This window comes from Dromiciops gliroides, chromosome 3 (assembly GCF_019393635.1).
Source record: "Dromiciops gliroides isolate mDroGli1 chromosome 3, mDroGli1.pri, whole genome shotgun sequence".
In the NCBI taxonomy this organism is placed as follows: domain Eukaryota; kingdom Metazoa; phylum Chordata; class Mammalia; order Microbiotheria; family Microbiotheriidae; genus Dromiciops; species Dromiciops gliroides.
In genome coordinates this window covers 370,564,775-370,591,038 of record NC_057863.1, presented here as the reverse complement: position 1 = coordinate 370,591,038, position 26,264 = coordinate 370,564,775, and the positions used below count along the sequence as shown (strand labels likewise).

The 26,264-nt window shown below is 35.2% G+C and overlaps 1 protein-coding gene across 1 annotated transcript in view; it reads right to left on the bottom strand.

The window, feature by feature from the left end:
- LRP1B (LDL receptor related protein 1B) overlaps positions 1-26,264 on the bottom strand; it is a 2,279,180-nt gene that overhangs the window by 843,503 nt on the left and 1,409,413 nt on the right. The window contains 4 exon segments of the mRNA XM_043994810.1: positions 2,416-2,620; positions 5,766-5,963; positions 20,714-20,959; positions 25,033-25,233. Coding sequence (XP_043850745.1) covers positions 2,416-2,620; positions 5,766-5,963; positions 20,714-20,959; positions 25,033-25,233 — 850 coding nt within the window.

The following is a 26,264-nucleotide window of genomic DNA, read 5'->3' as shown; positions in this document are numbered from 1 at the left end:
ACAAAGGAGAAAAAAGTAAAATGATTTACATGTTAAGTTTATTATATATTTAAAAAGGAATAGCAAGTGGTACATATATTTGTAGTTCCATATGTAATCTTTTAAAAAATATACTATATTATGGAAATGCTTGTTTTATCCCATAAATTAAAAAATAAAATTTAAAATAAAATATAAATTAAAAAAACTATAGTAATATGAAAAAATGCTCTAAATCTATAAATTAGAGAAATGCAAATTAAAAGAACTCTTGAGGTACCATCTCACACCTCTTGGATTGGCTAATAGGATATAAAAGAAAATGACTAATGCTGGATGGCATATAGAAAATTTGGGACACTAATGCACTGTTGGTAGAGTTGTCAATTGATCTAGCCTTTCTGGAGAATGATTGAGAACTATGCCAGAAGTGATATAAAACTGTGCGTACCATTTGACCCAGTAATACTCCTACTAAGTCTATATCCCAAAGAGATAAAAGAAAACAAAAGGACCTATATGTACAAAAATATTTATAGCAGTTCTTTTTGAGGTGATGGAATAGTATTTTGTCATATTGAAGTCATGATCAGGATGGCTTCAGAAAAACCTGGGAAGACTCATATGAGACAATGCAAAGTAAAGTGGGTAGAACTAGGAAAACATTGTACATAGCAATAGCAATATTCTAATGATGATTAACTGTAAAAGCTTTAGATACTCTAATCAAGATAATGATACAAGACAGTCCCAAAGGACCCATGATGAAAAATGCTATCCACCTCCAGAGAGAGAGAGCTGATATATTCTGAAGGCATCCTGAAAAAATACTTTCACTTTTTTTTTTTTGGAAACAGAGCAAATTTGGAAATATGTTTTACATGCTTTCACATGTATAGTTGATATCATATTTCTTACTTCCTCAAAGGGTGGGGGAGTAGTAGGAGGGAGGGTGAGAATTTGGAACTCAATTTTTAAAAAATAATGAATGTTAAAAATAAATAAATGATGATGTATTTTTAAAAGGAATATTATAATTTGGAATCTAACACTTTGGCTTGAATATGCACATAAGAACATAGTTAATCACAAACTTTTGAAGCGTTGTACCAAGTAACCTTCTGAAAATGAGAGAAAGCATCTCCAGATGATATCATAGAGGACTCTTTTTCTTCTGAACTATTCTTCAATAGAGTGTGAGGTGTCTCATGCTAACTGATATCATCTATACTACCTTGTGCCTGAAGGCAGAGAATAGAACATATGTCTCTCTCTACTTACTTCTGGTTCATTCATCTCAACCAGAGAGGAAGTATTAGAATGGGAAAAATGGAATGGGCTAGAGAAAATGGGCTTACTTTACCCATGATCCATCTCATTTTATTTTCTTTATGCTTTTGTCTGATTTTCCTGAGCTTTCATTTCCTCTATCCAAATACACTCAATCCTATAAAGCTTGAAAAACACACATACAAATATGGGTGCCAGAGATTGACCCCCCCTACCCTCCAAAAGTAGAGGTGAGAGAGAGAATGAGAGGAAACTGAAAAGAAACTTTTTTTGGCCTATCTTCCCTGCTTTCCCCTCCCTCCCCCTTCCCGCCGCTGCATCCGCTTTTTAAAAATCTTGCTTTCCTTGTGGTGACTTAGGACTTATAAACAGTCTCCTATGGAGATTGTTTTCTGGAAAAATGAACAGTAAGGGTTAACATCTTAGCTTTTTGCAGTAGACTTTGCCTCCCCAAATCTAGGGAAATTTTTTTTTCTTTGCTTCCAGAAAATCCCAGTTGTCAAAATCTCTCTGCATGGCTATTTCAATTTTCATTCTAAAATTTTCTTTTAAAGTACACATAGAAATTATAAAGGACTAGTTATTTAACATCTGTGCTTATTTAACCCAGAGGCTGATCTTGTTGTTTTTAACGATTAGAAACAATTACAGTCCCTTTCTGGCAGGGCAGATTGACATTCATTATGTGTTTGTGTCAGAAACAGTTGATGCAGATTCCAAATGACTAATATCCAGAATCAGTCTAAATAAATATGTTAACTTCCACTTAAAACACCAAACCAAAGACTTCTGGAAAACCACAATCATATAATTCAAGCTATTTCACATTTGAGAAATAATTTAATTCCATCAATTCCTAATTTATAAAGAATGGCTTGAAATGCATTACTTTAAGGTGGCATTTCTTTAAATGAAATGCCTTAATTCATTCGATCAGAGATTTAGAAGTAGGGATCTAAGAGATTATACCCTTATTTTGCAGAAGAGGACGTTTGAGACCAAGAGAGATGAAGTGACTTTTCCATGATTACAGAGATAATAAATAATAGATCTAAGAGTCAGGTCTAAGACCTCTGTTCACAAATCCAAGGCCCTTTCCAGAACTGGAAAAAAAAAAACATGATGAGAAAAGTAAAATTTTTTTACCCATATCTTGGGTCCAAAGCAATAGCTCTGGGATGCTCCATAGCGCCTGCTATCAGTGTTGTTCTCAGGGTGCCATCTAATTTGGCAACTTCAATTTGGTCCAAATTGCTATCTATCCAATAGATGTTTCCTGCAATCCAGTCTACTGTCAAACCTTCTGGGGTAGCCAGGCCATGCTCTACAACCACTTCAATTGCTCCTACACCTACAAAAAAAAAGAGAAGGAAAAGAAAAAAAGTAAGTTTTACCTATGACCTCAGCCAAGAAAAAGGAAAATGTCCCATTGAACTATGTTCAGTTGTGTCAGACAAACATCCTCTATTTTTTTTTTTTTTGCAGGGCAATGAGGATTAATTGACTTGCCCAGGGTCACACAGCTAGTAAGGGTCAAATGTTTGAGGCCGGATTTAAACTCAGGTCCTTCTGAATCCAGGGCCAGTGCTTTATCTACTGTGCCACCTAGCTGCCCCCCAAACACCCTCTATTTTTTTTTTTTAGTGAGGCAATTGGGGTTAAGTGACTTGCCTAGGGTCACACAGCTAGTAAGTGTTAAGTGTCTGAGGCTGCATTTTAACTCAGGTACTCCTGACTCCAGGGCCGGTGCTCTATCCACTGTGCCACCTAGCTGCCCCAACACCCTCTATTTTACTGAGCAAAGATTAGGCAACCTGTAGTCCAGTAGACAGCTATAGTTGCTGCAGTATCTACAAAACATTTCTATCAAATAGTGAATATACTTGTGTTGGATTATTCTTTTCTGACAAAATAATGTGCCCTGGTTTTAATCACTTAAAGAAAGATAGTAGGTTAACCAAGACTCTGTTTTCTACCTTTTTGTCTCTTGATATGGAGGACTTTTTTTTTTTAAGTACTCTTTAGTTGAGCAACAAAAATGACTGAGAGAACAGGTTTTCCTTCTAGGGTATTAACATCTGTGTGTGTGTGTGTGTGTGTGTGTGTGTGTGTGTGTGTGTGTGTGTTGGGGTGTGTTGGGGTGTGGGGAAAGGGGATGGTAGCATTCTTGGTTCCCACCCCTATCTTCTGGTCTGTCATTCATCCTCAATTAGACTACCTTCAATGTACAGTGAAATTGCCCGTTTTTTTTTTCCTTCCATAGATTGCTACCTGTAGTGCTCCATATTCATGGGAATCCTTTCCCAGGGCTCACTTTCCTCCACAACTGTATTACTTGGCTTATTCCTGTGGGCTGAAGTTAGAGACTACTGGCTTTTATTTGATTATAGGGAAATGTGCCAGATTCTCTGGGAAAGGGGCTAGCATGACTACTTAGAATAGATTGTCCCCTATAACCTTCAACACCATCTGAACTTGTTCTGGACATAAAAACTACAAACCATAACTCTGTATTATGATATTAACCTTTTATCATAGCATAGTAAGGCCAAGGAATTGAGGGAAACTGAGTATCAATCACCTGAGTTTTAAAGACTGAAGTATTACTGAAACTATCAGCTAAAGTTTGCTTTTGTTATCTGAGCTGATGAAGTGTTGATGATATAGATGTAAAACTTATGATCCTAAATTTCTCATACATGGTCCTTTTCCTATAGGTTTGATTATAGATAGAATGGACATTTTTATAAAACCACCTCGAGCATAAGATGATATTCTAAGAGACTTGTTACCTACACTAACAGATTTGTTACCTACAGTAATTCTGGTGGAATGTAGTATTTAAATTACAGTGAGTTTAATTGACATATTGTGGTTAATTAAAAGGGTATCATTTACTGTTACTGACATTTTCTGACAAAATTAAATACAAAATATGGTTTTTAAAGACATCTTAAAAACAGTGGTTATTTACCCATAAAAATTACTACCATTTGGCTTACTTGTAAACCTTAAAAACTAAAAGTAGAGGAAAGAGAATAAGGCATTTTAATTAGTCCCCTATAAATCAGAACTTTAACTACCTGGCATCTACCATTCACATCAAATCAACAAGCATGTCAGGAAAAAATATACCATTAGTATGTTTGTTCTCAACAAAGTGAAACTAAGAATCATATTCTTTAAGTAATTCATAAAATTTTGACCAGTCCTCCTTGTATTTAGCAATGCAAATACTAGTAATGTATAGAACAAACTATCAATAGTCCAAAAAATGTTTATCTACTGTAGTGCTTATACATTTTAATCAATGCTCTTATTTTCCACTGCTTTACTATTTTCTTCCAGGTCTTAATTTTGGAAGTTTAAGCCAAATGAAATAATGCTGTTCATATTTGATGCCATTACTAAGTATTTGGGGGAGGTCTGATGAGATGGCTGACCCTATAACATCTTTCACTGTATCACTTTGAATTACTTTCTCCTGGCACCAGATAGCAAGACTACAATTATGCTGAAGTTAGTTTTGACATGGCTACTTTTCATAAATTACACAAGTGACTATCAAAGCAATTAACAACTTAGACAGGAATATAATGCACTTAGGTGGTTATCCAAACTCAATGAAAGGAAATAATTTTAATTTGGGCAGAAATATTTATACTTACCATTTAGGGCCTTCTAATTAAAGAATCATGCAAAAACAGAAGGAAGAAAAAGAAAGAGAGTGGAATGTGCTCCTTCCTGTACTTTTATGGGTTTATTTTCAGTCATGCTACTATTTGACTAAATTGATAATTGGCAGAAAACCATAAAGCAAATTATTGTAACTTGTAGAAGGCAATATTTTTTCTGCATTTATATCTATACCTATTTCTCTCTATCCACATGCAAATATAGTAATATACTTCTGCCTTTCTTGTACAGATAAGCCCATTGAATAAAATAATAAAATAACAGTTAACATTTACATAACACTTCAACTTTATGAAGCAGTCTACAGTTGCTATTTCATTTGATCTTCACAGCAGCCTTGTGAGGTAGGCACCATTATTATCCCCATTTCTCATCCACAGAAAACCAAAACCAAACCAAAACCAAAAAACAATTCCTTTTTCTCCATAAACCCTATGCTTCCCCCATATATTTGTTAGTTTTTCATATTTAAGTGTTTTCCTTCATTTCTCTTCCCTAGGAAACTAAGGTAGACATTGATGATGATTTGTGCAGAATGCCCCACATGAAGCAAGTCTTGAACTCAGGTTATCCTGATTCCATGTCCAGTGATCCAGCTGGTGTAAAACTTACTTCCCCAAAAATAATATTTAAAAATGATCAGTTCCCGGGGAATGGAAACATAAGTTATTGCCATTAGCTCTTGACAGTTTATGTGAGGGAAAACACTTTATTACACAAACACTTTATTAGAAATTATCTCCTGATGATATCACTTCAGTACAATAAAGTTACCTAAAAAGTAAAACAAAAGTACATACCTCCACTTTCTGAAAGTTTTCCTCTGTAAATTCTGTCTTCCACAACATCTGTCCAATAAAGTAAGCTCTGATTGAAGTGAAAATCAAGGGCTATTGTGTTTCTTAATCCAGGAACAAGCAGACTATAGTCTCTCTTGTGAAGATCAATCCTTCTGATCTCATGTCGTATAGAAAAGATGATGAATGCTTCAAAGGGATCTGAAATTAAATACATTTTAATAGGTATTCTTTAAAAATGCTAAGATACCCTAGTAAATGGGAAGGGACATTTTTAGGGAGAAATACCCCTTAAAATATATATGTAATTTATTCTACCATTTCTTTTCATGAAAGGAAATCATTCTTTTATTCCACAATTGAAGAGAAACTTGAAAAGCTTAGGTTTGAGAGTATCTACTAACAAGATAAAAAAAGAAACTTGGTCTCTTGAATGCATATGCTTTTTTATGTTAAAAAAACAAAAGCTGTGTAACTCAACGTTTCCATTTTTGCCTTGTGCCAAAGTTATTCCCCAAGTGGTGTGATCTTGGGGGTCTGAAAATATTTATTCCTTCTCTTTCCCAAAGTTTTCTTCAGATACAATTTTGTTTTAATTTAATTTAAAATATTTTGTTTACTTCTTTTTTAAAATTTAAAATCTGACTCATCAAATAAGTGGGAGGGAAATAAATCATGTATCTCTCTCTCTGTATCTATCTCTATATCTGTGTATATGTGTGCTTTATATTTGTGCATACGTGTATGGATATATGTATATGTAATGTTGTGCATGTAGAAGTGAGTTTTAAGTAAAAGTTTTGAGTGCATGCATATGAGTGACCCCTAAATTATTCATTTCTTAGGTTTAGCTTAGGGTTTGGGGGGAGGATTGAATTTCTGTGACTTCATTGGTGTGGGAAATTCCCGATGTGCCTATGAAGATAGGAAAGTCACCTATAATTTATACTCTTTGAGACCTGAGCAACATATTTTGAAGTGATGTGAATGGTCCATACTTGTTGGAGGAAGGACTTGTTTGGAGGCAGGCTGTTCTAATTCTAAGGCACATCTACTTTTGTATTACAGAAGAGTTCCTCTCAGATTTAACATATATGAGAGATCACACTCTATTTGTGTTGGTCTCATGGGAGTTCTACTGCTGTCCTATTGTGTTTTACAAATCCACACACATTTTTGGTTTTAAATCCCTTCGTGAGGTGCAACAAATAATTGAATACCATGGGAAGTACAACCCAAGGATAAAGCATAGTTCTCCCTTCAAGGAGCTTACTAGTCTGTTAATAAATTGTAATATTCAAAGAGATCCTGGGGAAAACAGAAAATAAAGTAAGAGAAAGCCTGTAGGACTGGAATCTCATAAAAACTAAAACAGAAGATTGGTTCTGTGATAAAACTTCTCACTGGCTAGTTAAGTATTTTAAGTTCCCAGGAAAAACTAAAAGCAAACCAGTTCTGGCAGCAAACTACATTCTGCCTTGATGTTGCAAGAATAATAAATATTTATCACTGGAATAAGCAATTACCTGTACACGATGACGTCCACATAGTCTGCATTGTCAAAAACTGGTCCAAAGTAGCACAGGGCTCCCATCATAAAATGAGACTGTTGACTACATCTTTGATAATATCATTAAGATTAGAAAAGATGAATGTTTGGCCAGTTCATCTCAATGCTTTGAAGCCTTAGCACAAGATAATTGAGAGACAGGGGTCTCTCTGTTCTTCCTTGCTCAAGACCCTCCATCCCTATATTTCCCACAGCATCCCTTGCTGTCCACCATGCCTGAAATGTCCCTTTTTCTTCCTCTTGGTCCCCTGGATTCCCTTAAGTTGCTGTTAAATCCCATCTTTTGCTAGAAGCCTTTCCCAGATGCCCTTAATGTTAGTACTTTCCCTCTGAGATCACCTCGTATTTACTCTGAATACTCTACAGAGCTGTTGAATATTGTCACCCCAATTGGATTGTGAACTCCTTGAGGGCAGGGACTGTTTTTGCTTTTGCTTGCACACTGATTACCACATAATAGGTGTTTAATAGAAGTTTGCTACCTGACTTTCAAATAGTATCCCCACCCCACCTCTTCCAAAAAAGGAAGAAGTTCTAGTCAAATCCTAAATCTAAGGTAAAGGAAAAAGATAAAAGAAAAAGGCTTGGTTAGCTATGTTGACTGAAAGGTACAGATCACAATCAAGGTCTAGAGTTAGATCCAAGCAGTTAGAGAGGGAGGCAGGGAGTTCACAAAATGCAGTATCAGGTGTCCCAGAAAAGATCTCTTCTAAGAATGTCCAGGGAATAAGTCATTTAATTTAAAGTAAGGCGAATGATCGAGGACCACAAAGTCTTGGTAAGATTTGCCCCATTCCTTTAACTTAAATTATGACTTTTTAATTTATTCTACAAAACATTTATTAAGTGCCTACTCTTGGCCAGACATTGTGCTAGGCACTGGAGACAAAGAGGCAAAACAGTCTTTTGTCCTCAAGGAATCTACTAGATTCTAATGGACATTGCTTCAACAGACTATTAGAGTATTAAGAAAGAGGAAGTAATTGATTAGAGAAAGGCAAAATAAAACAAATCTGAGGTACCACCTCACATTTATCAGATCGCCTACTATGACAAAAATGAAAAATGATCAATGTCGGAGGGGATGTTGGGAAACTGGGAAACTAATGCACTGTTGTTGGAGTGTGAAGTGATCCAACCATTCTGGCAAATGATTTGGAATTATGCTCAAAGGGCTATAAACAGTGCATACTCTTTGATCTAGCAATGCACCTGCTAGGTCTATATCCAAATGATATATAAAAAAATGTAAAAGGACCTATTTACACAAAAGTCTTTATAGTAGCTATTTTTGTGGTGGTTAAGAATTAGAATTCAAAGGGATGCTTATCAATTGGAGTATGGCTAAACAAGTTCTGATAGAATATTACTGTGCTATAAGAAATAATAAGTAGGATGATTTCAGAAAAACCTGGAAAGATTTATATGAACTAATGCAGAGTGAAGTGAGCAGAACCAGGAGAGTGTTGTACACAGAAATGAAGAACAATAAATGACCTAGCTATTCTCAGCAATACAATGATCCAAGACAACCCTAAAGGACAAATGATGAAGCATACTATCTGCCTCATGAGAAAGAATTGATACTGTCTGAATACAGATTGAAGCATGCTATTTTCACTTTATTTCCATTCATTTAAAAAATAAATTTGAGTATTCTTGTACAAAATGAGTAACATGGAAATTTATTACATGATTATACATGTATAACCTATATTTGATTGCTTACTATCTTGGGGCAGGGGAAAAAGGAGGGGGACAGGAAGGGAAAAATTTGGAACTCAAAACTTTAAAATAAACCAAATGTTAAAAATTGATTTAACATGTAATTGGGGAAATCATACATGTGTATATGTGTATAGATATGTATGCATATCTATACATATACACAAATATATATGATGTAGCTACCATTTACATACATATGCATATGCATACACATACACATATATGTATGTACGTATGCATAAGGGGAGAGCTACACCATCTTCCTATTGAGGAGCACTGCCCTTCTCATAAGTTTTTTAGGAAGGTGTACTATCAAGAGCTCCTTAATGAAACTTTATAATGAAGATGATCATTTTGTTGTGATTGATGTCTTAAGGAGAGTAAAATCACATTCTCCCCCCAACCCCCACTGTGGGGGAGTTCAAAATGCTTAAAATTGTTATGCACAGCTGTGTCTAAGAGATAGGCAACTACTAAGATTTTTTTATCTTCTAAGAGAAAATTCAGTCTGAGGGGGTTCCAAGTCTTTTTTAAAGGCAAATAATGAAGGTAAATTCTAAAGGCAAAATAATTAAGGAAGCAAAATTCCATTGGCCCTGAGCAAAGATCAGTCAGAGTTGTAGTGTTGTCAACTATGAGGGATTGTGGTACTGATTGGAACTTAATCCATATCTATTAATTTTGATTTTATGATGCATGATTAACTTTTTAATGGTTAAAACTCATATACATTCACAAATTCTTTAATATTGCATCAAAGTGGCCTGTCCAAGTCTCTTCTTATTTTAAGATTCTATAATCTGATGAAATGATTAACTCCACTTTAAGGGCAGAAAAGTATATTAAGATTAATGAACATATAAAAGGTCACAATCTGAGGATCAAAGAAATCTAGATTCAAGTACTATTTCTTACATATATCATCTACATGACCCTGGGAATGACCCTTAAACATTCAGTATCCTCTTATGCATCTCTAATACAGCGATGTGTGTGTGTGTATGTGTGTCTGAAGTATCCCTTTGGGAATCTGGTGAAAATGTAGCATATCCATCAATTGATTGATTGTTCTGTGACTCTATTCTGTATGGAAGACCTAGTACTCATTTTCTCTATTTACAATTAACCATCCTAAATATTTTCTATTTTTATATGTTTTCTTTTTTTTTCTTTTTTTCTTTTTTTTTTTTTTAATGAGGCAATTGGGGTTAAGTGACTTGCCCATGGTCACACAGCTTGTAAGTGTTAAGTGTCTGAGGCCGGATTTGAACTCAGGTACTCCTGAATCCAGGGCCAGTGCTCTATCCACTGCACCACCTAGCTGTCCCTATATATATTTTCTTAATGACTTTATTAAACAGAATATGAAAACAATAGATGAGATATCTTGCTGAGGAAAAGATTCCTCCAAACTTTCCCCAGAGTACCTTGGCATTGTATCCAAAAAGTTATTTCTATACAAAGTACCACAGGTTATCATCATCATCATCATCAATAAGAATAAATAGTACATTATATTCATGTTTCTCCATACTTCCAATGTTAACTATTCCATATTTTTCATAATAGATATTATGATATTTCTAATTTATTTTCTGTTTGAGTATTTAAGTGCTAAGGAGGCCAATGCTACTCTAGTTTAATATATCATTTACTTTCTCTATCCCTTCAGAACTTTGAAAAAGGAAGTATTAAAAAGCATCATTAATTTTTGAAAAAGACCCTTAAATTGGAAATTAGGCTCTATGTCTGGCTCTTTATTATCTTGTATTTGTTTATCTGCCCAATGCTTACATTTTACAATCCTCATTCCTAAGTAGAATATAAATCCCTTAAAGTTAGGTTTGTTTTATTTTTCTCTTTCATCTGAATAGTTGCTGTGCATAAGGTGGCTAAAATTCTAGCTATACTGTCTAAAATCTAATGAGTGGCCGCCAATAAATTAGAAGCTTTAGCAAGAGTTTAGATTTTTAAGCATTTATTAAGGAGCATAAGCATTTGGTGAGGAGAGAGAAAGAGGCCTAGATGGCTTCATCTATCTATTTAAAGAAGCCAGTGTCTGAGCTCCACTCCACCAGAGGTCCCTGGCTAAAAAGAGAACCTTGCTGCTTCTTTGTTCCACAAGCCTCCTGTAAAAACTGGAAACATCCTGCCCACCTACACACAACTCTAAGCTAATTGGCTGGTAGCTTTGATTGACAGTACCCACAAGCAAATGTCACTTCCTGACGCCAAGGAACTGACCTTCCAAGCCACATGGCTTGCCCTCAGACACCTTCTCCTCATGGTGGAGCTTTCCTATGGTATCTCTCCAGCAGGGGGTGCAAATCCAATTCTCACACTTCATATCTTTAGAACCTACGCAATACTTTGGATGTAGTGGATATAGTCAGGAAGACCTGAGTTCAAATCTACCCTTAGATACTTACTGGCTATATGACCCTTGTAAGTCACTAAATGTATTTGCATTAATTCACTGGAGAAGGAAAAATGTCAAACCAATCTAATATCTTTGCCAAGAAAGCCCCATGGACAATATCATTGTGCTATGATCCACTACTGCATGACAATAAAAATAACTGGCTACAACTCATTTAAACTTTCTTGGTCTCAGTTTCCCCATATATAAAATAAAAGATGTTAGACTAAATAATCTCTGAGATCCTTGTAAGATGTAAAATTCTATGATTTGTTTATGACCAAATATGAGCCACATTAAACAAAAAGTAATGGACAAGATGACCTCTTTAGATGTCTGTCAAGCCATATACCATGGGGTCTGATGACTGCCTCAATATTTCCAAGAGACTATTGTGGTTATCACCCTTTTAAATTTCTTCCTGAATTCTACCTGCCAGGCCAGTATTATGTTGCACTGTACTTATTCTATTAATCTCTGAATAGAATCAGAACAATTGAATGTTAAGAAAAAGTAGATAAGAAAAGAGATAAAGAAACAAAGAGTGAGAGAAAGAAGTTATGGGGAGGAGAAGTGCAAATAAAAGAGCTTCTTGGGGAATAGAAATCACAGATGGTCTGGATGAAACAAAACTAAAGAAAACAAGTTCAATAGAGAACCAGGAAAATACAGTATTATTTAAACAAGTCCACATAAAGATATTCACAGTCTTCTGGTCTTTACATTGTATATGAAAATTCTCATTTAGTATGGTATTTAATTTTTAAAAAAAGGTATTGTTATGGCCCAGCTGGGTGGTGCAGTGGATAAAGCACTGGCCTTGGATTCAGCAGGACCTGAGTTCAAATCCAGCCTCAGACACTTGACACTTAACTAGCTGTGTGACCCTGGGCAAGTCACTTAACCCCCATTGCCCTGCGAAAGAAAGAAAGAAAGAAAGAAAGAAAGAAAGAAAGAAAGAAAGAAAGAAAGAAAGAAAGAAAGAAAGAAAGAAAGAAAGAAAGAAAGAAAGAAAGAAAGAAAGAAAGAAAGAAAGAAAGAGAAAGAACAGTTTCAGTGAAAGGTACTGGGGGTTCAGAAAGAACACAGGACTTGGAGTAAGGGGAGGTATAGCTATGAATCCTGATTCCAGCATTTGATCACTGTGTTATCATGAGCATATCACTTCACTTAACTTCTCAAAGATTGAATTTCTTCATCTGTAAAGTGAAGATAATAATGTGGGGATGGCCTAAATTATTAAGCTATTGTACAGAGAACAATTCATAAATTTAAGTAGCAATATAAGTGAGTTATTAACTGGAATGATGGGTCAGAAATTAGCCCAAAGGGACTTTAATGGGGGGGGGGATGATCGCAATAAATGGAGAAAAAATGTAGAAAGAAGAGTGAGGTAAATAGAGAAAAGGGAGGAAATGAAAAAGTGATTATTTAATTTGAGGCATAAAATAAATATTTGTTGCTTTTCTTCCAAAAAATACTAAGAGTGATCAGTAGAGGTAAAGCAAATAAAACAAGAGATTGTACCTTTCAGTGAGAGCTGAAAAATTTGGAAGATATGCTGAAGGACAAGAATAAAAGAGTAAAAAGAAAATCAGGTTTGGAAAGTTTTGTTGAACTCCTCTCCCCATTTCTGTTTATTTTATTTATGCTTCTCTAGTATATATTGAGAAACAAAAACAAACATTTGCAATATAATTTTATTAAAAAAATAAATTTAAAAAATGAAAATGAGCAAGAGAAACAAAAAAATTTACAAATTCAATTGGCTTTGTCCCTAAATACATGCATACATATATATATATATATATATACATATATATCTCTTATATTTATATTAAATTATTTTAAAGGTTTTTCTCATCAGGAAAAGTTTCAGGAAATGACTACAGAGATAAAAGATACTTGTTGTATAGGACACATATTCTAATATATATTGGCTGTCATTTAATCTAAGTGCACCAAACCAACTATCTAAATCTGTAAGAGGCAGAACAGCTGCTCATGTACATGAACAGAGACATTTCCTCACTCAGAGCTCACTATAACAGGTCTGTTTCTCTCCCTTGAAATAAAAGGGAGTATAGAGAAATGGATGAATTAAACCAATAATTACATTATCTGGTTATAATAAAGAAATGTCATCTAGTTATTACAAAAGAACATTATAACATTTTTTATATACTTTTTCCTTTGATATTAAGGTTAAGTTTCACTTTTAACAACAACAAAAAACCCCTCTTACTTCTGTTTTTTTACATTCTTGTTTAGTTAGTTAAGATATCTTCAAATCACCCAGGGAAAGAGGAATCTCTTTTATGATTCAGTTGACTTTCTGTACTGTATATATAGACTTTTTTGTGTTTTAGTGCCTGTCAAAATTTAATTTTTTTAATAACATCATTAAACTAGTCAAATCTTTGGTTATATGAAGTATGCTCAATGAAGTTCAGAAGGTGATATGTGGATTATATAATTATTGTTAGCATTGTGTTTATTGGGAAATGAATTTACAGTATTGCTTATCCCTTTAAAGATGCTGTTCTTAAATAAAACCTAAATAACATATGAAATATTGCTGCTTTGAAACAGGAAAATGATATATTGTTTCCTGTTACATTTGGAACTAGGAACAGAAAAGGTGAATCCGTTAAAGAGATTTTCCCAACAATTGGTCATTTATTTTTAAATGTTGAATGATTTCAATAATAAGCTAAAGTTGTTTTTAATTCCCAAGAATGTGAAATGACTCCAAAGAAATTCAATCATTTTGGCATCTCTATCCACAAATCAGATATAGAGCGCTAAATTCTGTCTGGGCATATGGACAAAATTGTATCTGAGGTCAAAATTTTGTCTATAGAAATGCAATTTTGAATATGTATATGAGTGAAATATATAATATCAATAAGACAAATTGTTGATATATTTTATTGTTTCAGCTTCTCATACCAATAGTCTATAAAAGGGTCTTATGTGAGAAAAAGGTGAAGTAAATAGCTTCCAAATTTATGCCTCCAAAATTTCAAGCTTCATGACTAGAATGAAAAGCAAAAGTAACTTTTGTTTTTGTTTTTTTTTTACTGTTCACTTTCTTTTATTCAAGCTTTCTTATACAAAATGACTAATAAGGTAATGTTTTACATAATGGCATATGTAAAACCTATATCTGATTGCTTACCACTTCAGGGAGGGGTGAGAGGGAGGGAAGTAGGGCTAGAATTTGGAGCTTAAAACTTAAAATAAAAATGTTTATTAGAAAAACAAAAGATCATAAGGGTGACAAACCTCAGGAACAGACCAGGACATACTAGAGCTGGGAGGGATCTTAAAATATAAAATGTTAGAGCAGGATGGAACCTTAGAACATTCAATGCTTGATCTGTAAGAAACCTTAAAATGACTTAGTCCAAATGTGTCCAATGCCTGAACTAGATGAATATATAACCAGGAAATATTTAACAAAAATACACTAAAACTTAAAAAAAAATGATAAGCAGGATGGTTTCATCAGAACCAGGAGAATATTGTACACAATAACAGCAATATTATAACTATAATGACCGCAAAGGACAGTTACTCTGAGTACAACAATTATCCAAGATAATTCCAAAGGTCCTATTATGAAAAATGCTATCCACTTCCAGAGAGAGGACTGATGAACTCTGAATGCACAGTGAAGCATACTTTTTTAAAAAAACTCTCTTTACTTCTATTTTATTTTGGTTGTGTTTTCTTTAGCAACATGGTTAATATGGAAATGGTTTTTTTTATTATTTCACATGTATAATTGACATCAGGCATGTGGAAGAAGACTCTGCCCATTGTAGGAAAGATAATTTGGAACTCAAATTTTATTTAAATGAAGTTAATTTTTTTACATGTACTTGGGATATATTTAACAAAATAACTCAAAATAATTTTCTTTGGGGTGGGGCAATAGGGGTTAAGTGACTTGCCCAGGTAGTAAGTGTCAAGTGTCTGAGGCCACATTTGAAGTCAGGTCCTCCTGAATCCAGGGCCAGGGGCTTTATCCCTTGTACCACCTACCTGCTCCCCATAAAATACATTTTAAAAGCATCCTAATAGAATATCTTGAATGCTCCTGGGATGCATGTTCTGCCCAGCTAAAATTTCATTTTCTTTCTTAATAAGACACTTTGGTATAATTACAGCCCTGTGTTCATACACAGCGGCCATCTGATCAGAGCCATCTGATAGGCCTCACCTGTTTGGTGACTATTCTCTGAAAAAAATATTCTGGAGGTGTTCAAGTCCTGACAGATACTCCACAGCGGGTTTATTGTCAGGGTAATTTTTTATTTTATTTTTTCAATGTTTTTTATCAATCCTCAGTTGAATATAAAAATTGAGTTATATTCACTGCATTGTATAAAACATGAAACTCTCATCAATATAGGGTTAGACCAGAGAAGACAGTTTGAACAATAAACTATTTTGCATTCTTCATTCCCTACCTTTTAAAATCCCTCAAATCTGGTTAACATTATTTAAAACACCATAACTTACAAGGCTAAAATTTAATGAATAAATAAAATATACTGTGGCAATAATTTTCTATAGACAAAAAAAATCAGATGCACAATGAAATTGGATGATAAGAAAAGCTGGCTGTAGGCTAATGTATCACTTTACAGACACAGCTTAGAGAAAAAGTTGCAAAAATCCCATGAATTCAGGGCAATTTAAAAGAAAATTTTTTTGAATAGAATTTTATTTTCCAAAATATATGTAAAAAAAAATTTTAAGATCAATTTTTTAAAAAACTTTGTGTTCTAACTTCTCTTCCCCCCCCTCCACTCGCACCCCCCCCCCCAAGAGCTCAAGCAATTCAAAATAAGTTATACATGAGTAGTCATGGAAAAATTCCCATATTAGCTAGTTTTGAGAGAAAACAGTCAAAAAAACCCCAAACTTCATATTAAGGAATTGTCAAAGAGGAAAAGAAATAAAAATTAAAATGTGTTTCCATCTGTTTTCAGATACTATCAGTTCTGTCTCTGCAGATGGGCTGCAATCTTCATAAGTCCTTCTGGGTTATATTGGATCATTGCCTTGCTGAAAATAACCGCATGCTTCCCAGCAGATCATCCCCCACTATTGCTGCTATTTTGTATATAGTACATTTCACTCTGCTTCAGCTCATGTAGGTCTTTCCAGGTTTTTCTGATAGTACCCTGTTCATCATAAACTGTACCTTAAGCTTGACAGAGAATTTTCTTGATAAAAGTCCAGCAAAGTAGGTACCATATATTTTGCCATTATAATCAATCATCATAACTATTTCCCTCCATCCCACTCCCTTCCCATGACATTTACTCTCTCTTCTTTTTACCTATTCCTCCTCAGAACTGTTTTACTTTTGACTATCCTCTCCCTCACTCTGCACTCCCTTTTTTCACCCTTCCTTCCTTATCTTCTTCCCCTCCTATTTTCCTGCAGGGTTAAATAGATAGCTCCTTCCAATTGGGTATGAAAGCTATCCCCTCCATGAGCCCACTCCAATGCGATCAGGGTCCCTGAGCTAATTCTTTATTCTAAATTGTTCTTCCTCCCTCCCTCCTCAACCCTCCCTATGAGATCAAGCAATTCAATATGTCATACTGGTGCAGTAATGAAGAACATCTTCATCTTCCTTGAAAGTGATTTGCTTTTTACTGCTCTCTCTCCCAATCTGCCCTTTCCTCCTTCCCCTCTTTCCCCCTCCCCTTTTCTCGCCCCGCCTCCTCAGGGCAAAAATATATTGCTATACCTACCTGAGTATGTATGTTAGCCCTCCTTTGAGCTAATTCTGATGATATTAAGGTTCACTCACTCCCCAACTCCTTCCCCCTTTTCTACTCTCCTCCATAAGCTCTTTTCTTGTTTCCTTCATATGAACTACCTCTCCCCAGACCATCTCTCCCCTTCTCCCTCCCCCAGTTTATTCCTCCTACACCTCAACGCTATTTTAATGATGTCATCATGGATTAGTTAGGTGGCACAGTGGACAAAGCACCAGCCCTGGACCCAGGAGGCCCCAAGCCCAAATCCAGCCCCAGACATAAGATACCTCACCCTGTCTGCCCTACAAAGAACAAAACATAAATGCTTTACTGATATAATCCCTTCATATTCAGTTCAGACCTGTCTTCTGTGAATTGCTGAGATAGTTCTTATGATTCCAAAGTATTATTTTCCCATATAGGAATGGTAACAGTTTGATCTTTTAATATTTGTCATGAAGTCTTTTTCCTGTTTACCTTTTTATGCTTCTCCAAGATCTTGTATTTGAAAGTCAAATTTTCTATTTAGTTCAGGGCTTTTCATCACAAATGCTTGAAAGACCTCTTTCTCATTGAAATCCCATTTTTGTCTCTGAAGGATTATACACAGTTTTGTTGGGTACGTGATTTTTGGCTGAAGTCCCAGTTCCTTTGCCCTATGGAATATCATATTCCATGCCCTTTGGTCCTTTAATGTAGAAGCTGCTAGATCTTGCTTTATTCTTATTGGAGCTCCACAGTATTTGAATTCCTTTTTTCTAGCTGCTTACAGTATTTTCTCCTTGACCTTGGAGTTCTGGAAATTGGCTATAATGTTCTTGGAGGTTTTCCTTTTGGGATCTCTTTCAGGAGGTGATCGGTGGATTCTTTCAATTTCTATTTTAGCTTCTGCTTCTAGAATATCAGGGAAATTTTCCCTCACAATCTCTTGGAGGATGGTGTCTAAGCTTTTCAAATTCTCTCTCCTAGATTTATTTTCTAGGTCAGCTGTTATTCCAAGGAGATATTTTCACATTGCCCTCTATTTTTTCATTCATTTGGATTTGCTTTACTGTCTCTTGGTTTCTTATAAGGTCACTAGATTCCATTTGTTCAGTCCTAATTCTTAGGCAGTTATTTTCATCAGACAGTTTTTTAATCTCCTTTTCCATTTGGCTTTTCAAATTGTTGACTTTTTTCTCATGACTCTCTTGAATCGCTCTCATTTCCCTTTCCATTCTTTTCTCCTTTTCTCTACATCTTCTTTCTATTTCTCCTATTTTCTCTTCAAAGTCCCTTTTGAGAGCTTCCATGGCCTGAAACCAGTTCATATTTTTCTTGGAAGCTTTGGATGTTGGAGCTTTGACCCTGTCATTATCTTCTTCTTCTGAGGTTGTATTGTGGTCTACCTTACCCCCAAAGAAGTTTTCGATGGTCTTCTTCTTTCTCTGCCTACTCATCCTGGCTTACTATTTCTTGGCTTTTAACTCCTTCTTAAAGTGTGGCTCTGCTTCCAGGACACACTGTTCACACTACAGTGTGGCCTGGGGGATGGTTGGGCTTCTTGTCAGCCTGCCTGGTCTCACTTTAATTTGATTTTAAACTCTCCACTGCGGGGTGAGGTGTGTGTGTGTGGGGGGGGGGAGGGGGGGCTGCTTCTCTGCTCTGCTCCTGTTCTCAGCCTCAGAGGGTCCCAGGTGTTTTGGGTTGAGGGGGGCAGGCTTTAATCTCATCTGGCCTCTTCTCAGGTCCAGGGATAACCTCAGGCCTACTTTACTAAGCAACCAATCAGAAAAGCTTTCTGTGGTGTGGTTCTCAGTTTCCGATGAGCCTGCTCCCCTGTTCCCCTCCCCCACCTGTGTCTTCAGCCGCTCAGGATTTCTTCCTGGTTGCCCGCTGGGGTGGGACAGTCGAATCCTTCCCCCCAGTCCACTGGTAACCCCTGCACTTACTCCCTCAGGCCAGCTGTTCAGCCTGACCACTTTCCAGAAGACGCCTGTGCTGCAGCCAATTTAGAGGCATTGGGGCAAATTCCTCGGGCGGGTGTCTGGGGTGTTGGCCCAACTGCGGGGTTAGGCTTTATTCGTGGCCCATCACGGCCCCCTGAAATCTATCAATAGCTAGAGAAAACTCTCAGCCAGTATTTTTGTGTGTTTTCTGCCACAAGGGTTATTTTATTGCTATTTTCGGGGTGATTGTATCAGGAGCCCTGTGCATTTAATGTCTTTCCTCTGCCATCTTCGCTCCACCCTCCACTTTTGTTTTAAAATACTAATAAATATAATTTAATATTGTGTGATATTTAAGTAATTGCTTATGTACCATTTATTCAAACTTTCTCAGCCACTATGGGGACAATGCAAAATAAATAAATAAATAAATAAAGGCCTTTGCACCCAAGTAATACATCCCTGCATTCTGGAGACAAGGTGTTAAATAAGATTTATGTAAGATATGAAATTATTAACTACCAAAATGAGTAATATGTCTAACAAATATTTTGAACATTGAGAGAAGAAGGAAATATAGGTTGTAATGGTTATAGAAGATTGTCATGGGAAAAAAAAAGATTTTCATGGGGAAGAAAGGACAAATTGTGCCTTGTAGGATGGTCAAATTTTGAATATGTTTTAGATAGAAAGAATACAGTGAACAAAAGGCTTTGAATATGAAATAAATTCCATATATCCATGAGATTTTGAGGAGCTCATCCTTCCAGGATTATTTGTGCTACATTAGGGAGGAGAATTAGGTTTGGACAAAAAGGGAGAACACAAATTATGGTTGGTCTTCACTGTCAGGCTGTAAAACTAGCTTTTTTGTGTGTGTGAAGCAATTCGTTAAGTGACTTGCCCAGGGTCACACAGCTAGTAAATGTCAAATGTCTGAGGTCAGATTTGAACTCAGGTCCTCCTGAATGCAGGGCCAGTGCTCTATCCATTGTGCCACCTAGCTGCCCCCATTAGCTTTCATTTTTCAGGCAATGTGTACCCATTGGGAATTTTTGATGAAGAGATTGACATACTAAAAGTGAAATTTGAGAAAGATGATTCACTTGGCAGAGTAAAATGGATTGAAATAGGGAGGAAACAGTGCTATTGATTCTAGAATCTGATTCTGGAGGGAAAATTAAAGTCTATCAGTCAGCAGTTAACCTGTATTTATTAAGTGCCTACTATGTGCTAGGCACTGTGCTAAAATAATAGGGATACAAAGATAAATAATATTATTTATCTCATATTTCTTGGGGTATTTATTTTTGCTTTGCTAACTGTGGTTGTGATAAAATTTGGGATTATGGGATCATAATTTAAAGCTGCAAGGGATGTTGGAGGCTACTGAAGCCATCCCTCCCCTCATTTTTTACAGAGAAGGAAACTGAGTCTATGAGAGGTTAAGTAACTTGCCAGGTTTACCTCTTAAATAAAATAACAATATACAAAATTAAAAAAAACACAAATCTACTTACCAATACTAGTACAACTTTCACCATCCATATTTAGTTTCCAGCCTTCATAACATGAGCACTTGACAGAATGCTTGTGCTGTTCACATACTTGACTGCATTTAAGGTGTTTGCTACAATAATCCACAATTTCACATGTTTTATTATCAGGGTTGAGCTGCAGTCCTGATGGGCATGAACACACAATTCCTCTCCCAGGAACAACAGAACAGTGGTTGCTACAGCCTCCATTATTCAGAGAACATTCATCTTTAAGACAGGAGAAACAAAAATAATAAAGGTGGTAATCAATCTCCATCTTGTAATCACTAACCATTAAGCCCAGTTCTATGATAAATAATTTGGAACCTGAGATATCATAAAGTTATACAGAGAATTAGCCTATTGGCTTATGGGGTAAAGGAGGTCAGGGGAAATTTGAGGAGAAAATCTGAGTCCCCTAATAATGAACCAATAAAAAGTTTTACCTCTCTATATGGCTTTGGAAGGTGAATTGTTAAAGCTTGCAGAAGTAAAGTAAGCCCATCATTTTCCTAATTTTGGTTGTGAAGAAAAAATATATTGAGAAGAACCTCTCTGTTATATAACCTTAACATTATAGGGATGAAAATGGATCTAAATTGCTGCCTTTACATAGCTGGCATCCTGAAGAATCAGCATATGAGAAAGTAAATGAGGCTGTCCTTTACTGGTTGTAGAGATCCATGATTTACTACTTCAAGGTATTGCACCAGTGCTTATTCAGTTGTTGTTGATTAAACACAGTTTTTGAAAATAATTGCTCCTCTGTTTTGCATTACTTGAACAACAAAACATGATTTTGATACTATAGCTAATATGACTGTACAGAAAGCCACCACAAGCACATTCTAAAACAATTTATCCATTAGGTGTATTCCAAGATATTATTTTTATACTAGGGAAAAGTAATCATCACACATAGCAATAATCCATCATTAGATGCTTAAATTGTAATATGACAAAACCATTGTTTAGTCTTATAGACTTTCTTCCTTCTCTCTCTCACTCACTCACTCCTGTCCCCTCTCTATTCTTTTGTTTTTTACTTTTTTGGAGTTGCTCAGAATTTCTTATTCAGTTTTGTTTTTGTGTATTGAGAAATACTAGAATGTTATTTTATTACTGAATTGAGGATTGCAACTAATTAGAAAAAATATCCCATATTTATCTTTTCAGCTTTCTCAATTTTTCAAAGTCTAGCTGTAAATATAAGGTACTTTTTTTTTTACAAATTTTTCTATATTTCCTGCTTTTATGTGAGTCAATGGTAATAAGTAAAGGAAAATGGCTACATTAACAATTTTCTTTAGGTATTCAATCAAAGTATGCTTTGATTTTAGAAGAAAAAATTAGGTCCATTTCTTAGTTCAACCAAATATGTTTGCTTGCCCCTAATCATCATCATTTCCAAACAGCAGTCATTTCAAAGTATTTGCCCCATTTTAGCTCAATCGACATTCTCTTCCATGAGAATTGCTGTGAAGAAATGTCAGTCTGCCCAGCAGGCAACATAAAATTGCTACAAAGCTTTTTTAGCTCATTTCAAACATGAATGTTTCTTTAGTAGTGACAGTGTCACTTTTTGATATCATCTGCAGAATTAAGATATAAGTTTCAAGAGAAGAATTTTTATTTTGAAAACCCAAATTGAACAAATAAATTCCAATATTTACATAGTATATGTCGCTTCTCTTTTTTATAGCCTGACAGCTCTTACTAAATCCTGTTCCTACTTTATATATACATATACATATATTAACCCTTTAGACAGTGTGCTTGCATGTCAAGCTTCTTCTGGGTTCTTCTAACTCATTTCTCTTTGCTCTCCAAATTATTTAAGACCACACCATTGATAAAATTATTCTTGTCTTCATTAATAAACTATTTGTCTTACATGATCTGTGACTCCATACTGTAACACAGCTTTGCAAAGCTCCCTAGGATTTTGTCTGTCTCTATTTTTATTTTTAATACATTAGAATTTTCATCCTAAAGATGAAGAAAGAAGTGACAGACCTGTGGATATCTACAGAGAGGAAAATTTCTTTTTTTCTCAGCAGATCCTTTTGAAAAATGGTCTCAAAGTTACTGCTTTTGGAATAGACATAGCCATGGGTTCAGGAGGCAGGTGGAATATTCCCTCCTTCATAGATTTTAGAGTTGAAAGGGATAACTTACTACCACGTACTTGATAAGTATTAATCCCACCAGGGGTGGGGAGTGTACATTATCTGGCCATGCTGGCCAATCACTACATACTTTTGGTAAATATAAAGATTAGAAAGTTTTCCTTTAAATCAGTTCTAAATTTGTCTCCTTATAACTTACTCATCTCTCCACCCTTATTTCTACTCTTTGGGATCAAAAAGCACAAGTCAGGGGGCAACTAGGTGGCTCAGTGGATGAAGCACAAGCCCTGGATTCAGGAGTACCTGAGTTCAAATCCAGCCTCAGAGTCTTGACACTTACTAGCTGTGTGACCCTGGGCAAGTCGGTTAACCCTCATTGCCCCCTCTACCCCAAGAAAAAAGGAAAGAAAAAAAGAACAAGTCAAATTCCTCTTCAATTTGATAGCCTTTCAAATATTTGAAAACATTTATCTTATTCTATTTAAATAATCTATTCTGCAAGCTAACGATCCTCAGTCCCATCATCCACTTCCTATGACATGAAATTCCTGCCTTCATAATGTATCCTTAACATTCCACAGCCTGTGAGTGAAGAACAGAAATCATCAGCATGGTCTGTTGTTCACCTTACCACTCTCTTCACTTGTTTTCTTACCGAGTCTCTGGCTTTTTTACTGGAATTTTGTTACCCTTTAAATGACATAATTTTGAAATCCATATGACTTGTTCTTTATAAAATTGTAAACCTGCTCTTACTGCCTAACATAAAGACTTAAATTGACCTGCAAACAGGAAAAAGTTTACTTTAGAAACAGTTGCTTTAGGTGACAGACGAAAAAAAATGTTATGTTGGAAGAGCAACTAGAAATAATTAAATATGGTCAAACTCTGGGCTATTGTTTTGGGGCCTAAATTTTTTTAAGACTTGAATGAAGGAACTGAAATAATTATGCTCATTGTTTCAAAGATCTTTCATAGTACCTTGAGCTCTCTGGAAGAAAAGAGATGATATTTTATGAATTTTAAAAGAATAACATGGGCAGCTAGGTGGTGCAGTGGATAGAGCACTGGCCCTGGATTCAGGAGTACCTGAGTTCAAATCTGGCCTCAGACACTTAACACTTACTAGCTGTGTGACCCTGGGCAAGTCACTTAACCCCAATTGCCTCACTAAAAAAAAAAAAAAAAAAGAATAACAGCCTTATTGTATATCACTTAGCATTCTGTCATTACATTTCAATAACAATTAATGTTATTAATATCCATGATAACTTCAGGCTTCTATTCAGCTGTCTCTTCGGTCCCAATCATATACCCTCCTTACTCCCTACAGCTATTTTCTTCTCACAGCATCGAGGCTTTATCAAGTCATTATGGTTATCATTCTGCAAACTCTTCTTTATTACTGTATTGTATTCCACCTTTAATATTATCTGTAGAACATATTTTTAAAAAATCTCCATAGAAATTTTCTGATCTACCCACAGAGAAAGAAATGTTTTTCCCTCATTCGACCTATTGATTATTAGGAAGTAGCCAAATAAAATTGATTAAAAAGTTCAACATTCATCAAATTGAAATTATCCTTCAAAATAGCTATAGAAAAATGAAGGAAAAATATAAGGTAAGGACACTATTTGGCTTAAAATTAAGAAGGATTATATAAAATTAGGTAATATTAGTAATGATTCACTCTCCAGGTTGTTTCCTTACACAATAGTGCTTATACAATGATGTGTCTTTCTTAAAAATGGCTTGAATCAAAAGATGTCAGATTAGTGATATCCTTATATAAATCAATGAAAACTAGATGCAAGCACCTATTTTAGGGCATTCATTGGCCACATATCATAAATTTGATTTTGATTATTTTTTTCCACATTGAAGAAACATAAATGATTAGGGTACTAATTCGTTGGAATGCCATTTAACAGTTTCTCATTTTCTCCTTAAAATCTTTGATGATTTTAGAATTTCTTCTACAGAAACAGAATGTGTGAAATATGGGTTGTCAGCTTTCAGTGCTAAAAGCTTCATTGCAAAGAAATGATTTAGAGAAACAGTATAATGTTATATTAAGCAGAGGTGGCTAAACAAAAAGGCTTTGATTTCAAAGAAAAATATAATGTGCAAAAACAAAGTAAACAAAAAAAATAAAAAACAAAAAAATACCACAGAGATCCCCTTCATCAGATCCATCAGGGCAATCTTTCCTCCCATTGCAAAGCTTCTCTGGTTGTAAGCAGATGGATGTGTCATTAGCACAAGGGTATTTTGGTGGTCCACACAAGAAACTGTCACAATCATCCTCATCTGACTGATCTTCACAGTCGATATCTCCATCACATACCCAGGCTTTGTTAATGCATCTCCCTAAGGAAAAGAGAAAGAAATATACATCTGATCGGTGTAAAATGAGGCCCTATGGAAACGGATGGTCAGAATTGCCTTCAAACATGAGCAAAGTTGGTATTAACAAGAAATTCATTAGCAAATAATCTAGCAACTTACTTTTTTACATGATATCTTTACTAGATTAAATTTTTTAAAACATTTTTATTAAAATTTTGAGTTCCAAATTCTATCCCACCCTCCCTCTTCTCCCCTCTTCCTGAGATGGTAAGCTATAAGATACAGATTTTACATGTGCAATTATGTAAAATATATCTATATTAGTCATTATATACAAGAAGACTCAAATAAAAGAAAAAAGAAATTGAGAAATAGCATGCTTTAGTCTGTATTCAATCAATATCAGTTCTTTCCTTTGGGATTATCATGAATGATTGTATTGACAAGAATAGCTAGATCATTCATAGTCCTTAATCAAACAATATTGCTTCTACTGTATTCAACATTCTTCTGGTTCTGTTTGCTTCACTATACATCAGTTCATACAAGTCTTTCCAGGTTTTTCTGAAGTCATCCTGCTTGTCATTTCTTATAGCATGAAAATATTCCATTACAATAATATGCCACAGCTGGTTTAGCCATTCCCCAATTGATGGACATTCCTTTGATTTCAATTTTTAAGCCACCATAAAAAGAGTTGCTATAAATATTTTTGTACAAGTAAGTCTTTTTCCCTTTTTTGGATGTCCCTGGGATATAGACATAACAGTGGTATTGCTGGATCAAAGGGTATGCACAGTTTTGTAGGCCTTTGGGCATAGTTCCAAACTGCTCTCCAGAATGATTGGATCAGTTCACAATTTAGTGTCCCAGTTGTCCTACATCACCTCTAAGATCCATCATTTTCCCTTTTAAAAAATTATATTGGCGAATCTGATAGGTGTAAGGTGGTACTTCAGAGTTATTTTAATTTGCCTTTTTCTGATCAATAGTGATTTGGAGCATTTTTAATATGACTGTACCACTTGCTTTTTTGAAAGCATTTTCACTGG